This window comes from Phaeodactylum tricornutum, chromosome 21, assembly GCF_000150955.2.
Source record: "Phaeodactylum tricornutum CCAP 1055/1 chromosome 21, whole genome shotgun sequence".
In the NCBI taxonomy this organism is placed as follows: Eukaryota; Bacillariophyta; class Bacillariophyceae; order Surirellales; family Neidiaceae; genus Phaeodactylum; species Phaeodactylum tricornutum.
Window position 1 is genome coordinate 395,530 of NC_011689.1, and position 11,065 is coordinate 406,594.

The window sequence follows — 11,065 nt, forward strand, 5'->3', positions numbered from 1 at the left end:
ACTCGAATAGCTAGGACAGACGCAATAAGTTCGAAAGTGATGTTGCACTCCGATCCCCAGCCCTCACCCCGTCTGCGTGCGTATATCTCTCGATAACCACGGGACAATCCTTCTTTTATAAGCCACTGCACAAAATCGCTCATGAGCCCCCAAGGTGCTTTTTCAGTCTGGACAATCAAAAGTTGAATTTGCATTGTAAATTTTGAAGCAACCAAATACCTCGGTTGCTCCCAGTCACATCAGAATCGAGCAGCAGGAAATCCAAAACAACCAACATGACCGTAACAAGGACACTGTCAAAGCGAGGAAAACCGAAGTTCTGCCTTTCACTGTCCGCAAGCTTAAGCAAAAACTCCTCCTGATAGCGTCTTAGAAGCAGCTCAATACTACTACATCGACACTTTAGCACAACTACTGAACAGCACTCGGTAGAAGAGTCGTTCGCTGGGAGCTACAATGACGGGTGACGAAGCGTCTTCACCTACTCTTACCGCGACGCCTTCGAAAAAGCGGGCTTTCGTTTCTGCTCCTCCTGATAGAGGCGGCTACCATAACTTGAGTCTGTATGGTGAACACAAACGCGCTGTTTCTTCCGTCAAGTTTGCTCCGGATCGCTTATGCAAGAGCTCTCATGCCTTGTGTGCTTCCGCGAGCGCGGATGGTTCCGTAAGGCTGTGGGATCTGTCGCAGGATATGTACGAAAGCCTCCCAACGATGACAACTTCGACGACTGTCGTGGGGGATGCGCCGCTCGCATCCGCTACTAAACAGCTGCAACCGGTAGTCACTTGCCTCGGGCATTCGCGAGGCATCAACGAAGTGTGTTGGAATCCCACATCCCCTCTACTCGCGACCGCTAGCGACGACAAAACCATTCGCGTGTGGGACGCTGTCACGGGTGACGCGCTCGTGGAATTTCGTGGCCACGACAATTTTGTCTTTTGTGTCGATCAGAAGCAATCCATGTTGGTGTCCGGTTCATTCGACGAAACGGTCAAACTCTGGGACGTTCGTTCGGGTGAGTGTGTAAGTACACTGCCCGCGCACTCGGACCCAGTCACGGCCGTTTCCTTCAATCGGGACGGAACCTGTGTCTGCAGCGCCTCGCACGATGGCTTGATCCGTATATGGGACGTGGCGACGGGTGAATGCCTGAAAACAATTTACGCTGCTAAAAATCCGCCTGTTTCGCACATCACCTACAGCCCCAACGGTAAATACGTATTGGCGGGAACGCTGGATTCAATGCTACGTTTGTGGCCGGTGAACCGGATTGGCAGCAGCAAATGCGCCAAAACATACCAAAGTGAGCTGCATCACGTTAACAACAAGTACTCGGTTGTGTCAACGTTCACGTACGATGGGAATATTGTGACGGGAAGCGAAACGGGCAAGATTTGTTTGTATGATTTGCAATCTCGACAAATTCAGCAAGTGCTGGAATGTCACGAAGGACCTGTCTTGGCAGTGGCCGCCCACGACAAGTTGCCTCTGCTGGCTTCGGGCGGCATGACGGCCGACCGGCGGGTCGAATTTTGGGCTAAACCGCCGCAAGGGATGGATGGGCAACCCGCAATCAAGAGAGCGAGAGACTAAGTTTCAGCTGTATTCTATAGAGCTGTCTCACTGTATACACTGCGGAATGGAATGATGATTTCGTGGCCAACTGTAAAGTCCGTCCATAAGTTGGGGGAGTTGTTTGTTTTCTTTTTTTGATTTTCATGCACTAAGGATAAGGGTGATGTTGAAGTACCCCAGCACGACGATCTTTCCACGTATGTGCATGGTCGCTATACGGGTAGCTTGCAAAAAAAAGGATTCTCCGCACCCTCTCTAGGAATCGTTCCGTAGCATATTCTATCGGCTTTCGTAGAGATCACGCCGGCAATCTGTTGTACAACACCGTGCCCTCATTATGATGAAAACCTTGCTTATATTGTTCTTTGTTTTCGGTCTGGCGCAAGCCTTTACGACTCCCCAGCCTCAGAGATCATCAGTCCCGACGGCGACGGGATCGTTATCCCAGTCGGCACGATTCATGGCTCCAAAGTTCGACGGCGAAAAGTGGGTAGCCACCAAAGCAGAGGAAGGTCCCGAAGCAGGCTACGATGCTACACGTACCTTGCTTATGCACGGCCCCAAACCGTGGTTTCAACGCGTTTTTCAATCGGAAGACTACGAGCAAGCCGTCTTGAAATTCATGGCCGGTGACAAGTGCAGTCGGGATGAGGCTCAGGGCAATATGGATGCGTACTTGCGGAATCCGCAAGACTGGGCCTTTGCGCGGATGGAAATGGATCGAACAGGGAAAAAGATTGACTACTCCAAGGTGGACAAGAAATCGTTGGTTCTTACCTTTGTCTGGTCAGGTATAGTTGCCGTTGTGGGCGGTCGAGTGGCCTACGCTATCTCCACTGGAACTGATTTCTGGGCATTTGGACCCTTTACTGGTAGCTATTAACTGTATACCGCATGTTGTTTACAAAAGAGGTTGTAGGTATGTTGGTGTTAGGTGTGCCGCACTGTGTATCATGAGTCACCCGTGGCTCAAGACTTCACGTGTTGTATCCGATCTTTCGTAGGCGGTTCGTTTTTGTAGCCTTATGGCCTTCACTCGAAACAAAGTTTAAAGTACAGAGCCATTGTCTATCAAGAGAAAGTTTTACATATTTTATGAGATAAGAGTATTTTATTCATCGTCCATATCCGAGCGCTTCACGAAGCGACCTTTGATGCGAGGCCGCGAATCGGCCAGCTTTTTGCGACAATCGTATTTGATCCGCTTGCGCCAAATGCGTTTAATCCGTTTCGCGTGAAAGCGAGCGATACGCGCGCGGCGTGCGTCCGGCAAGTAGATTCCAATCCGGCCATCTTTGTTGAGCAGTTCCAACGAAAAAGTAGCCGACCCGCCCGGAGTCGTCACGGTAGTACTTGCAGGATTCTGCATGGTGGTACCTGCATAATTCGTCATCGCCAGGGACTGCATCGAAGACTGGACTTCTGGAAGTGGTACTGTGGTATTGGATGCAAGTAACGGAGGAGGAAGAACCAGCGTTTCTCGCGACACAGAAACTGTTTTTGGCATCACTAGAGTTGGCTTCAGTGCCTCTGCAGTTGCCCGATTTCGCTCCAGCGCAGTCTGCTCGTGAATACCACCTTCCTGAAAACTGGAGGGATCAAAAATAATCGAGTCACCACGAAGACGCCCACTCATTGAGTCAATACCTCCTCCGGGATGCGACATTACTGACTGTTCCAAAGGTGGAAGCGGCTCGTCGGCATTGATTCCAAACGCAAAGCATTCAAACGAAAACGCACGATCGCGACGTCCTCCTACAAGAGGAAGATCCCCAGTTTCGGCTACTGAGTTATCATCAGGAAAATCTAGACCAACCGCTGAAACAAGAGGATTTCGTCGGTCGATAGTGTTAAACACAGATCAAGAAAAAGCATGACATTTTCAAAAAAATAAACTTACAGTCCATGTCAATGGAGAATCCTCGAAGGCGCGTAGTCCCTACCATGTCATTGAAATTGACCTTACGTTTATCCCCGTCAAAGTCAACTTTTTCGTCAAACGCTACTGCTGGTAAAGGACATGGCACTGTAACTGATTTAAAGCTTTGTTCAGGTTCACATTTGATTGTCTTTGTTGGAAAGCTAGGGGTTAGAGTCGAAGGGAGAGGCTTAGAGAGAGGATTAGGTACAGAACTCGATGAAGGCAAAATGGGTGTAGACATCGGCTTTGGAGGCTTCAGTGGACGTCGATTGTTTTTTCGAGCGACGTGTGGTGGATCTTTTACTCGCAACTGTGTGATCACCGGCTGAGTCTGTACTTTTTTATGGGTTTCTATTGGTGCAGTGGCGGGGGGTAATGGGATTGCCGCAGCGGAAGCAATCTCAGCTGTCGTTTCGCCAAATATATCGCACTCTTGCGTGGCTGCCCTATCCTTCTGACGAGCAAGCCCTCCATCTTTGGTCATCTGATTGTGCTCCAGACGTTTCAAATCTTCCCCCGATTGACGCCTTCGTTTGCGCAGTCCGTATTTGCGATTGTCAGCCGACCCATCGGACTTTTGCGACAAATCGCTTGACGACTGATGGGAATCAACCACACTGTTCACTAAAGCAACCGTGAAAATGGTACGCTCAACCACCGTGTCGCCGTCGCCGTCTCCCTCTTCTTCCGAAGTGACCTCTTCGTCATCCAACATCTGGTTCTCTTCTTTAATGAGGGCTGCCTCTTCAAGCTGCTCCGACTGAACACGAGTCGCCGAACGCAAAGAGCGCTTCAACGTTGAAGCCGTGGGACTCATCAAAACAGTGGATCCATTTCCGTTGGTCATTGCAAAAGGTCGAGTTGGGTTTTATTTGTTTCTAATGTAAGGAAAAGAGGAAGAAAGTTCGTTAGTGTTCCTAGTAAACGGTAGATACCATACGAGCTCGGGACTGAATAAAATATTTGCATATGGGATTCTGTGGCTAATTCAAATCCCAAGGACAGTCAGTCACGGAGAAGCAAGAAAAAGCAGAGCTCGAAACACGTGGAGGAAGAGCGAACTTTCCGATCGAAGAAAGACGCGTATTTCGCCTCCTGTTTTCAACAATGGCAAGGGTTTCCGATTGACAACCCGAGAGAGAATCCGAAAATTCTTTTGCATCTATCGGTCGCCAATTAAACCCAGGATGATCAACGATGCAAACTAGAAGGTGGAAATTTGGGAAGCGTGCTTCGCGAAGCCGATCGTTCTCTTTATCCTTTTCACACAATGAAAGCTGTACTTTCGCGGAGCAAAATCGTGTACCACGACTTATTTCATGACTCCGTGACCTTAGCAAATTTTCAACAAGGATTCTTATGAAAACGGGCCGCCGAGTGGCATGAACACATTTTTCAGCGATCAGCCGATTTCCACAGTAGATGCACAAATATGCATTCGACATCACGCAATTTGTCTCGGAAAAACTTCCGATAAAAGTCAGATTTCGTGGGCATATTGAAATAGACGGCACAGCTTTCCCCCTTTCATCCCAACAATGATTGCTGTGATTCCGTTGGAACCTTCTCGTGTTCACAGACAACATGGTTACCTACTTTTGGGGTTTGACGATCGATTTTCCTCGATAGAATGATGTGTTGCTTGAAAAAGAACATGAGACAGCTTGGAAGTATATCATGTCGGTGGTGGTGACAACTAGTTCGAAATAGCTAAACAGCCACGTAGACTTTCATTTCGAAATCTATCCCTTTGATAGCTAATTTCCTCATACGACATTAATTCGATACCCAATCATAGGCTTTGAGCTGGAAAGGAATTGTCCGAATTGTCGTTTAGTAAGGAGGTAGCGAGGTAAACCTTCAACCCTAATGAACATTTTTGATCTATTTCGAGCCATCGAAAGGCAATAGAAAAGTACTCTTTCCCATTGACGCCTGTGCAAACTGTTCCTTTATTCATTTAGAAGCTTCAATTTGGTAGCGCTGTACTCCAAAACGTATTGCTGCGTGTAAGTGGAGTCAAGAATTGTTAACATGAGACAATTGAAGCATCACGAGAAGAAGCTTCTGCGGAAGGTCGACTTGTATTCATGGAAGGGCGAAGACAATCTGCGGGTGGCGAAGGTAATGCGACGGTATCACATTCAGAACCGTGAGGATTACACTAGCTACAGTCGAATAGTGGGAATGATCACCAAACTATCGGCCAAACTCAAGACTCTCCCAGCCGATAATTCGTTTCGCATTGCCATGACCGATCAGCTGCTAGCGAAACTAAACGACATGGGTGTGATAACGACAACAAAGTCGTTGCAGAAGGCGGAAGAAGTGACGGTCTCGGCAATTTGCCGGCGACGACTTCCCGTGATCATGGTGCGTTTAAAAATGGCGGAATCGATCAAGAACGCGGTAACATGGGTGGAACAGGGTCAGGTCCGCGTGGGACCCAATGTAGTGACCGATCCATCCTTCTTGGTGTCCAAATCCATGGAAGATTATGTGACTTGGGTCGATCAGTCCAAGATTCGACGGACGGTCCAAAAGTACAACGACAAGCTGGATGATTTCGACTTGTTGTAGAGTACTTGCCTGTCTCGTCAAAATTGAAAATTGTATTTTAAAGGACTGTGTAATAGAGAGAAATGTATCGTATTCAATAGCCGGTTTGTGGGTGGTCTACATTTAGTCGGATTTTTAAACTTCAATGTCACCAATGAATGCCAAAGGCCCGGTTTACAAGTAACTTTAACATACCGTACAGGAAAGACTTCCCAGTATTAACACGATTATCAAGCCAGAGAAGATAACACATAGGAATGCTACAATTTTCAAACTACGAAAACAAAAACGTGCGCAAGGTGGAATCGAACCACTGGGCCGTCAAGCCCCAACAGGTTTGAAGCCTGTTCTCAGCACCAGCCAAGATCATGCACACTTTGTGCGTGTTTCCGGATTGGCGCGACAATAACAAAGGCATTTAAGTGTAACCTCGACTGTGCCGGGGCAACAGTGTCAACAGTCTCAACTGGTATGTATAGTCTATCGTTACAAAGAGCGTCACAACCATGCGGTTGGCTGTCCAATTAGGCGCGTCCCAAAGAGGCCAACTTCTTGGCTTCTTCAATGGCCACGGCCTTGGCACGCTTGTCGAGTTTGGCTTGAGTCTTGAGACCCATTTTACCACCTCCCCACTTGCGGAGCAGTTCCGGATTGTCGTTGTACTTTTCGGTACCGAGGGACTTGAGCAGTTCGAGCTGTTTTTCGTCCGCTTTGTCGACACCAGTCAAAGCCACCGCGGCAGCCGTCTTCATGTGCACCAAGGCTCCGAGACGAGCCTTGTCCTTGACAATCATAAAGGGGACTCCCATTTTGCGGCAGAGGGCAGGCAACCACATGACAAGCTCGAGGGGATCAACGTCGTTGGCGATCAACACAAGCTGGGCTTTCTTTTCTTCCACCAACGTGGTAATATGCTTGAGTCCGTACTTGACTTGATGCGGGGCCTTGCTACCGGCATCTTTTCCACCAGCAGCAGCGGCTTCCTTGATACGCTGTTTCTTGGCGGCGGGAGTTTCCGGGCGGTACTTGTTGAGCAGCGTAAAGACGGTCATGGCTTCGTTCTTGCCAATCACCTTGGTGAACTGGTTGACGGCCGGAGGGACCTTGAGTCGCTGGTAGAGAACCGCACGCTGACGCTGAATGCGGACGTAACGAGGCCATCGCACGAAACGCGAAAGATCGCGACCGGCGGGGCGAATATCGTTACCGATGCCAAAGTTGCGCGGACGGGAGGGAAAGAGCGGGTCGGCCACCGCCTTTTTCGGCTTGGCGTCGCCCTTTTTGGTTCCTTTCTTGGGTGCCTGGTGATTGATCGATGCACAAAAGGAGCAAACACGACAAGTAAGATTCTGTGGTCAAGAGACTGTACGGAATGTCATTCGAAACCAAGCCGGCTTACGTACCATGGTTAACGCTGGAATAACTTTGTTTGCTTTTTTGTTGATTTGTCAAACAGCAAAAAGTTATGTCGTCTCGTGTAGTGGGGGCCAAAACACACACTCGTGGATTCCGTACTAGCCGTACAAAGTAGAATCGTAGTACGGTATTCGGTTAGCGAATGATTTGAGTAAAGCGGTAAGAGTGTTCTCACCCGGAGAAAGATCTTGTCGGATAGTAGAAATTTCAAATTAGGTGGTTGCACTCCGAAAATGAAAGGCAGTGTTTTTCTCTGGCCGTCCGCCGGACAGCGTGCGACACATCAGCAGCACCAAGGAACGTGTCGGCGCAGTAATGTGAGATGTTTGCTTGTCGCCCATGGTCCCCAACGACACTACGAACTGTACAAACGCATAGTTTGACTAGCCTTTCCAACGTCTCCTTGTAGATAGTTCCGCAACCAACAAGAGACGCGAGTACTGTTCTTGTTTGGACCGGACCCGTGTTGTGATCGCTTGTCTAATCGGAATCCATCCGTGCCTTCTCCCATTGCTTACCACTACCACCGTTCGTTCGTTCGTGATGAATTCGTCGTTGCTGTTGCGTTGGACGGGGTCGTCCTCGACGGCGTTGCGACGTTTCGCGTTCGCGCATTCCCGCACGGTAGCCCGCGGGTTCGCCGCCAACTTTTCTCGGGATAAACCGCACGTGAACATTGGGACGATTGGACACGTCGATCACGGGAAAACCACCTTGACGCAGGCCATTACCAAAGTCCTGTCCGAGAAGGGATGGAGTCAAGCCATGACTTACGAACAAATCGACAAGGCACCCGAAGAAAAGGCTCGTAAAATTACCATCAACACTTCCCACATTGAGTACGAGACGGCCAATCGTCATTATGGACATATTGATTGGTAAGACTCTGCAGGCTCCACGTGAACGAGTACCTCGAACGGTATGGTACCGTCACAATACACGGTTTCTGCCCTTGTTAGCTCACACGTTTGCTGTCCTTTCTACTCGTTCTTCCCTGTTGTTGATCCTTGTTAGCCCCGGTCACGCCGATTACGTCAAGAATATGATTACGGGAGCCGCACAGATGGACGGCGGCATCCTCGTCGTAGCGGCGACGGATGGTCCCATGCCCCAGACTCGAGAACACATTCTGCTCGCTAAACAGGTCGGAATCCCCAATCTTGTCGTCTTTCTGAACAAGGTGGACTTGGTCGACGACGAAGAATTGCTAGAGCTCGTTGAAATGGAAATTCGGGAGTTGCTCGACTTTTACGACTTTCCCGGAGACGATATTCCGATCATTCGGGGATCCGCCCTGGCGGCGGCCGAAGGCCGCAATCCCGAAATTGGTTCCGAAAAAATTCTAGAACTCATGGCAGCCGTTGACGAAAAAATTCCGGAACCCATGCGGGACTTGGACAAGGACTTTCTCATGCCAATTGAGGACGTCTTTTCGATTGCCGGCCGTGGAACCGTGGTCACGGGACGAGTGCAGCAGGGAAAGGTCAACGTAGGTGACGAGCTGGACGTCATTGGACTCGATCAGAACCACAAGACGATCTGCACCGGTGTGGAAATGTTCAAAAAGCTGCTCGATTTCGGTATGGCGGGAGACAACATTGGAGCCCTCTTGCGAGGTCTCAAACGTGAAGATGTTCGCCGCGGTCAGATTCTGTGCAAGCCGGGGTCAATGAAGACGTCCAAAAAGTTCGAAGCGGAAGTGTACGCCCTCAAGAAGGACGAAGGAGGCCGTCACACCCCGTTCATGACCAATTACCGCCCACAATTCTTTTTCCGAACTGCCGATATTACGGGATCCCTTCAGTTGAAGAGCGGTACAGAGATGGTCATGCCCGGTGACAATACGACCGTTGATGTGGAGTTGATTTCACCGGTGGCGTTGGAACCCGGCCTCCGTTTCAATATGCGTGAAGGTGGAATGACTGTCGGAACCGGCATCGTTACCAAGGTTTCAGAATAATAAAGCACGTTTAGTAGAATGAAAGAAACGCAGTATGTTGTCTCTTGGCTAGTAAATGTTTTTGTCAACAGCACCAGTACGCCTACGTTACGACCGGGACAACGCGGGTTGTCCGTCAAGGAACAGTGGTGGATACCATCAGCTTTCAACTAGTACGGGATGCACTGCGATGCCAAAAAAAGCTCCCAAAATCGAAATAGTGACGAGGCCATCGCTTAGATGAAAGAGTCGGTGTAACCAATGTTTAGTTCGAAAACGCTAGACAAACGATAGGGCTTGTGTGCGATGGAATCGCCCTCACTGTCAGTTCCTTACACCGACAAGCCAATCACGCCCGCCGCAATGCGTGGACCAGGATTGCCCGTCGTCAACGAATTTTCGTGTCCACCGCGGCCCTTGTCGTCCTCACCGACGTAGATCACCAGTGAACGTCCCAGAACAGAATGAGGACCCAAAAGCTGAACCTTTGGGTCCGAAATCTGAACGGAACAATTCCCGTTCTCATCGACAACAATGTTTCCCAAGTCACCCACCATTCTCTGTGCGTCCGTGGGTGCTCCGTGTGTCTTTCCTAACAACAAGAGATGGAAGCATCCAGAGTGAGAGCCAGACCAAATATAGCAGGGTCTCCGACACGTCCGACAGAAGTCGAACACGTGTGATTTGTTCGGAACAACGAAATCTCACGCACCAAATGGATTGAAAATGGGTCCACAGGACGAGGCACCTTGAGACAAGTCTCCCGAGACGCAGACGGAGATTCCGTGCTTTCCGGCGGCAAGGCCCGAAAGGCTTCCAGAGATTTTGACAGGCTGGTTGATATCGGCTTGGGTCAAGGTCAAGCATCCCAGCGACGGGTTTCCGCTCGACTCGCTCGAAAGCTGGCAGACGGCTTTACACGATGCTCCTCCAGTCATGGTTAACTAGTTGTAGGGTGTGAGTGTAACTTCAGGAGGGAGACGAAGAATGTGGCGCTGAACCTCGATAATGGCTTCTATGGTAGCAAATTGACTGACAATACCGCCTACTATTGGTCCTGCTTTTCGCAATCTACCGTCCTGTCCCGTAGTCACGCTGTTTAGAGACAATTGTAAGTTTGCCGTTTTTGTGCGGTCGACGGAGGTTGGTGAAATCCACATTTGATATTGGTGGTTGTGCTTGTAAGCGTTGGGGTGGTGTGTGCCGTGCCTCCTGTGCTCGTTCTGAAAGAGTGTTTGTTGGTCCGGGTGCCTTACAGGTTTCGAGTTCACTGTCACTGTCGTCCCGCAAATCAAATTCGGTAGCCCAAGGGAATCAATCATGTTGACTGTGACTTTCGCTTTGTTTTTACAGTTAAACTGTTCCTAGAGGCTTTTTTCAATCTTGAATTGCAACGTCTATCAAGCGGACGAAAGAAATGGCCAGCTTGCTGGTGGGCCATGGCCTCGTGTCTGTTTTGACTTTGTAACTTGATCTTGTATCTCGGCGTTGCAGCGTCATTCTTTTCCATTCCTTCTATAAGGATGGCACATTTAAATGATGTGAACGGAACTACAAATGTTGAGGTAGTATCGATGCTTTCGGGGCATCTGTATCTGTTCACGGTATGACCAAGTAGGTCTGGAGATCGAGAGGAAACCGGCACATTGCCC

General features: G+C 49.4%; 6 protein-coding genes across 6 annotated transcripts; 3 read left to right on the top strand and 3 right to left on the bottom strand.

Annotated features, from left to right (window-relative positions):
* The first annotated feature begins 307 nt into the window (after positions 1–307).
* On the top strand, positions 308–1,632 carry PHATRDRAFT_23077 (predicted protein). The gene has a single exon (XM_002183829.1). It carries the CDS (start codon positions 457–459, stop codon positions 1,594–1,596), a length of 1,140 nt encoding a protein of 379 aa, XP_002183865.1. The 5' UTR covers positions 308–456; the 3' UTR covers positions 1,597–1,632.
* Positions 1,633–1,869: 237 nt separating this feature from the next.
* PHATRDRAFT_49261 (predicted protein) lies at positions 1,870–5,158 on the bottom strand. The gene is made up of 4 exons (XM_002183950.1): positions 5,096–5,158; positions 3,479–4,966; positions 2,507–3,396; positions 1,870–2,468 (listed from the first exon to the last, which is right to left on the bottom strand). The coding sequence occupies exons 2-3, from the start codon at positions 4,344–4,346 to the stop codon at positions 2,690–2,692; spliced, it is 1,575 nt and encodes a 524-aa protein (XP_002183986.1). The 5' UTR covers positions 4,347–4,966; positions 5,096–5,158; the 3' UTR covers positions 1,870–2,468; positions 2,507–2,689.
* Positions 5,159–5,533: 375 nt separating this feature from the next.
* PHATRDRAFT_15757 (predicted protein) lies at positions 5,534–6,079 on the top strand (the record flags this gene model as incomplete). Its single annotated transcript, XM_002183830.1, has 1 exon — positions 5,534–6,079. The coding sequence occupies one exon, from the start codon at positions 5,534–5,536 to the stop codon at positions 6,077–6,079; it is 546 nt and encodes a 181-aa protein (XP_002183866.1).
* Positions 6,080–6,465: 386 nt separating this feature from the next.
* PHATRDRAFT_23079 (predicted protein) lies at positions 6,466–7,504 on the bottom strand. Its single transcript, XM_002183951.1, has 2 exons — positions 7,462–7,504; positions 6,466–7,359 (listed from the first exon to the last, which is right to left on the bottom strand). Exons 1-2 carry the CDS (start codon positions 7,462–7,464, stop codon positions 6,583–6,585), a joined length of 780 nt encoding a protein of 259 aa, XP_002183987.1. The 5' UTR covers positions 7,465–7,504; the 3' UTR covers positions 6,466–6,582.
* Positions 7,505–7,829: 325 nt separating this feature from the next.
* On the top strand, positions 7,830–9,455 carry TufA (predicted protein). Its single transcript, XM_002183831.1, has 2 exons — positions 7,830–8,352; positions 8,489–9,455. The coding sequence occupies exons 1-2, from the start codon at positions 8,018–8,020 to the stop codon at positions 9,432–9,434; spliced, it is 1,281 nt and encodes a 426-aa protein (XP_002183867.1). The 5' UTR covers positions 7,830–8,017; the 3' UTR covers positions 9,435–9,455.
* Positions 9,456–9,745: 290 nt separating this feature from the next.
* On the bottom strand, positions 9,746–10,282 carry PHATRDRAFT_15852 (predicted protein; the record flags this gene model as incomplete). Its single annotated transcript, XM_002183952.1, has 2 exons — positions 9,746–10,005; positions 10,126–10,282. Coding segments are annotated over 2 exons (417 nt in total), but the record flags the coding sequence as incomplete, so codon positions are not given.
* Between the last annotated feature and the right edge of the window lie 783 nt (positions 10,283–11,065).

Excerpts from the sequence above, each read along its gene's own strand:
- PHATRDRAFT_23077 (XM_002183829.1), top strand. The coding sequence starts at position 457 with ATGACGGGTGACGAAGCGTCTTCACCTACTCTTACCGCGACGCCTTCG.
- PHATRDRAFT_49261 (XM_002183950.1), bottom strand. The coding sequence starts at position 4,346 with ATGACCAACGGAAATGGATCCACTGTTTTGATGAGTCCCACGGCTTCA. Across the intron at positions 3,397-3,478 it reads ATTCTCCATTGACATGGACT|CGGTTGGTCTAGATTTTCCT; the intron begins GTAAGTTTATTT and ends CTCTTGTTTCAG.
- TufA (XM_002183831.1), top strand. The coding sequence starts at position 8,018 with ATGAATTCGTCGTTGCTGTTGCGTTGGACGGGGTCGTCCTCGACGGCG. Across the intron at positions 8,353-8,488 it reads CATTATGGACATATTGATTG|CCCCGGTCACGCCGATTACG; the intron begins GTAAGACTCTGC and ends GATCCTTGTTAG.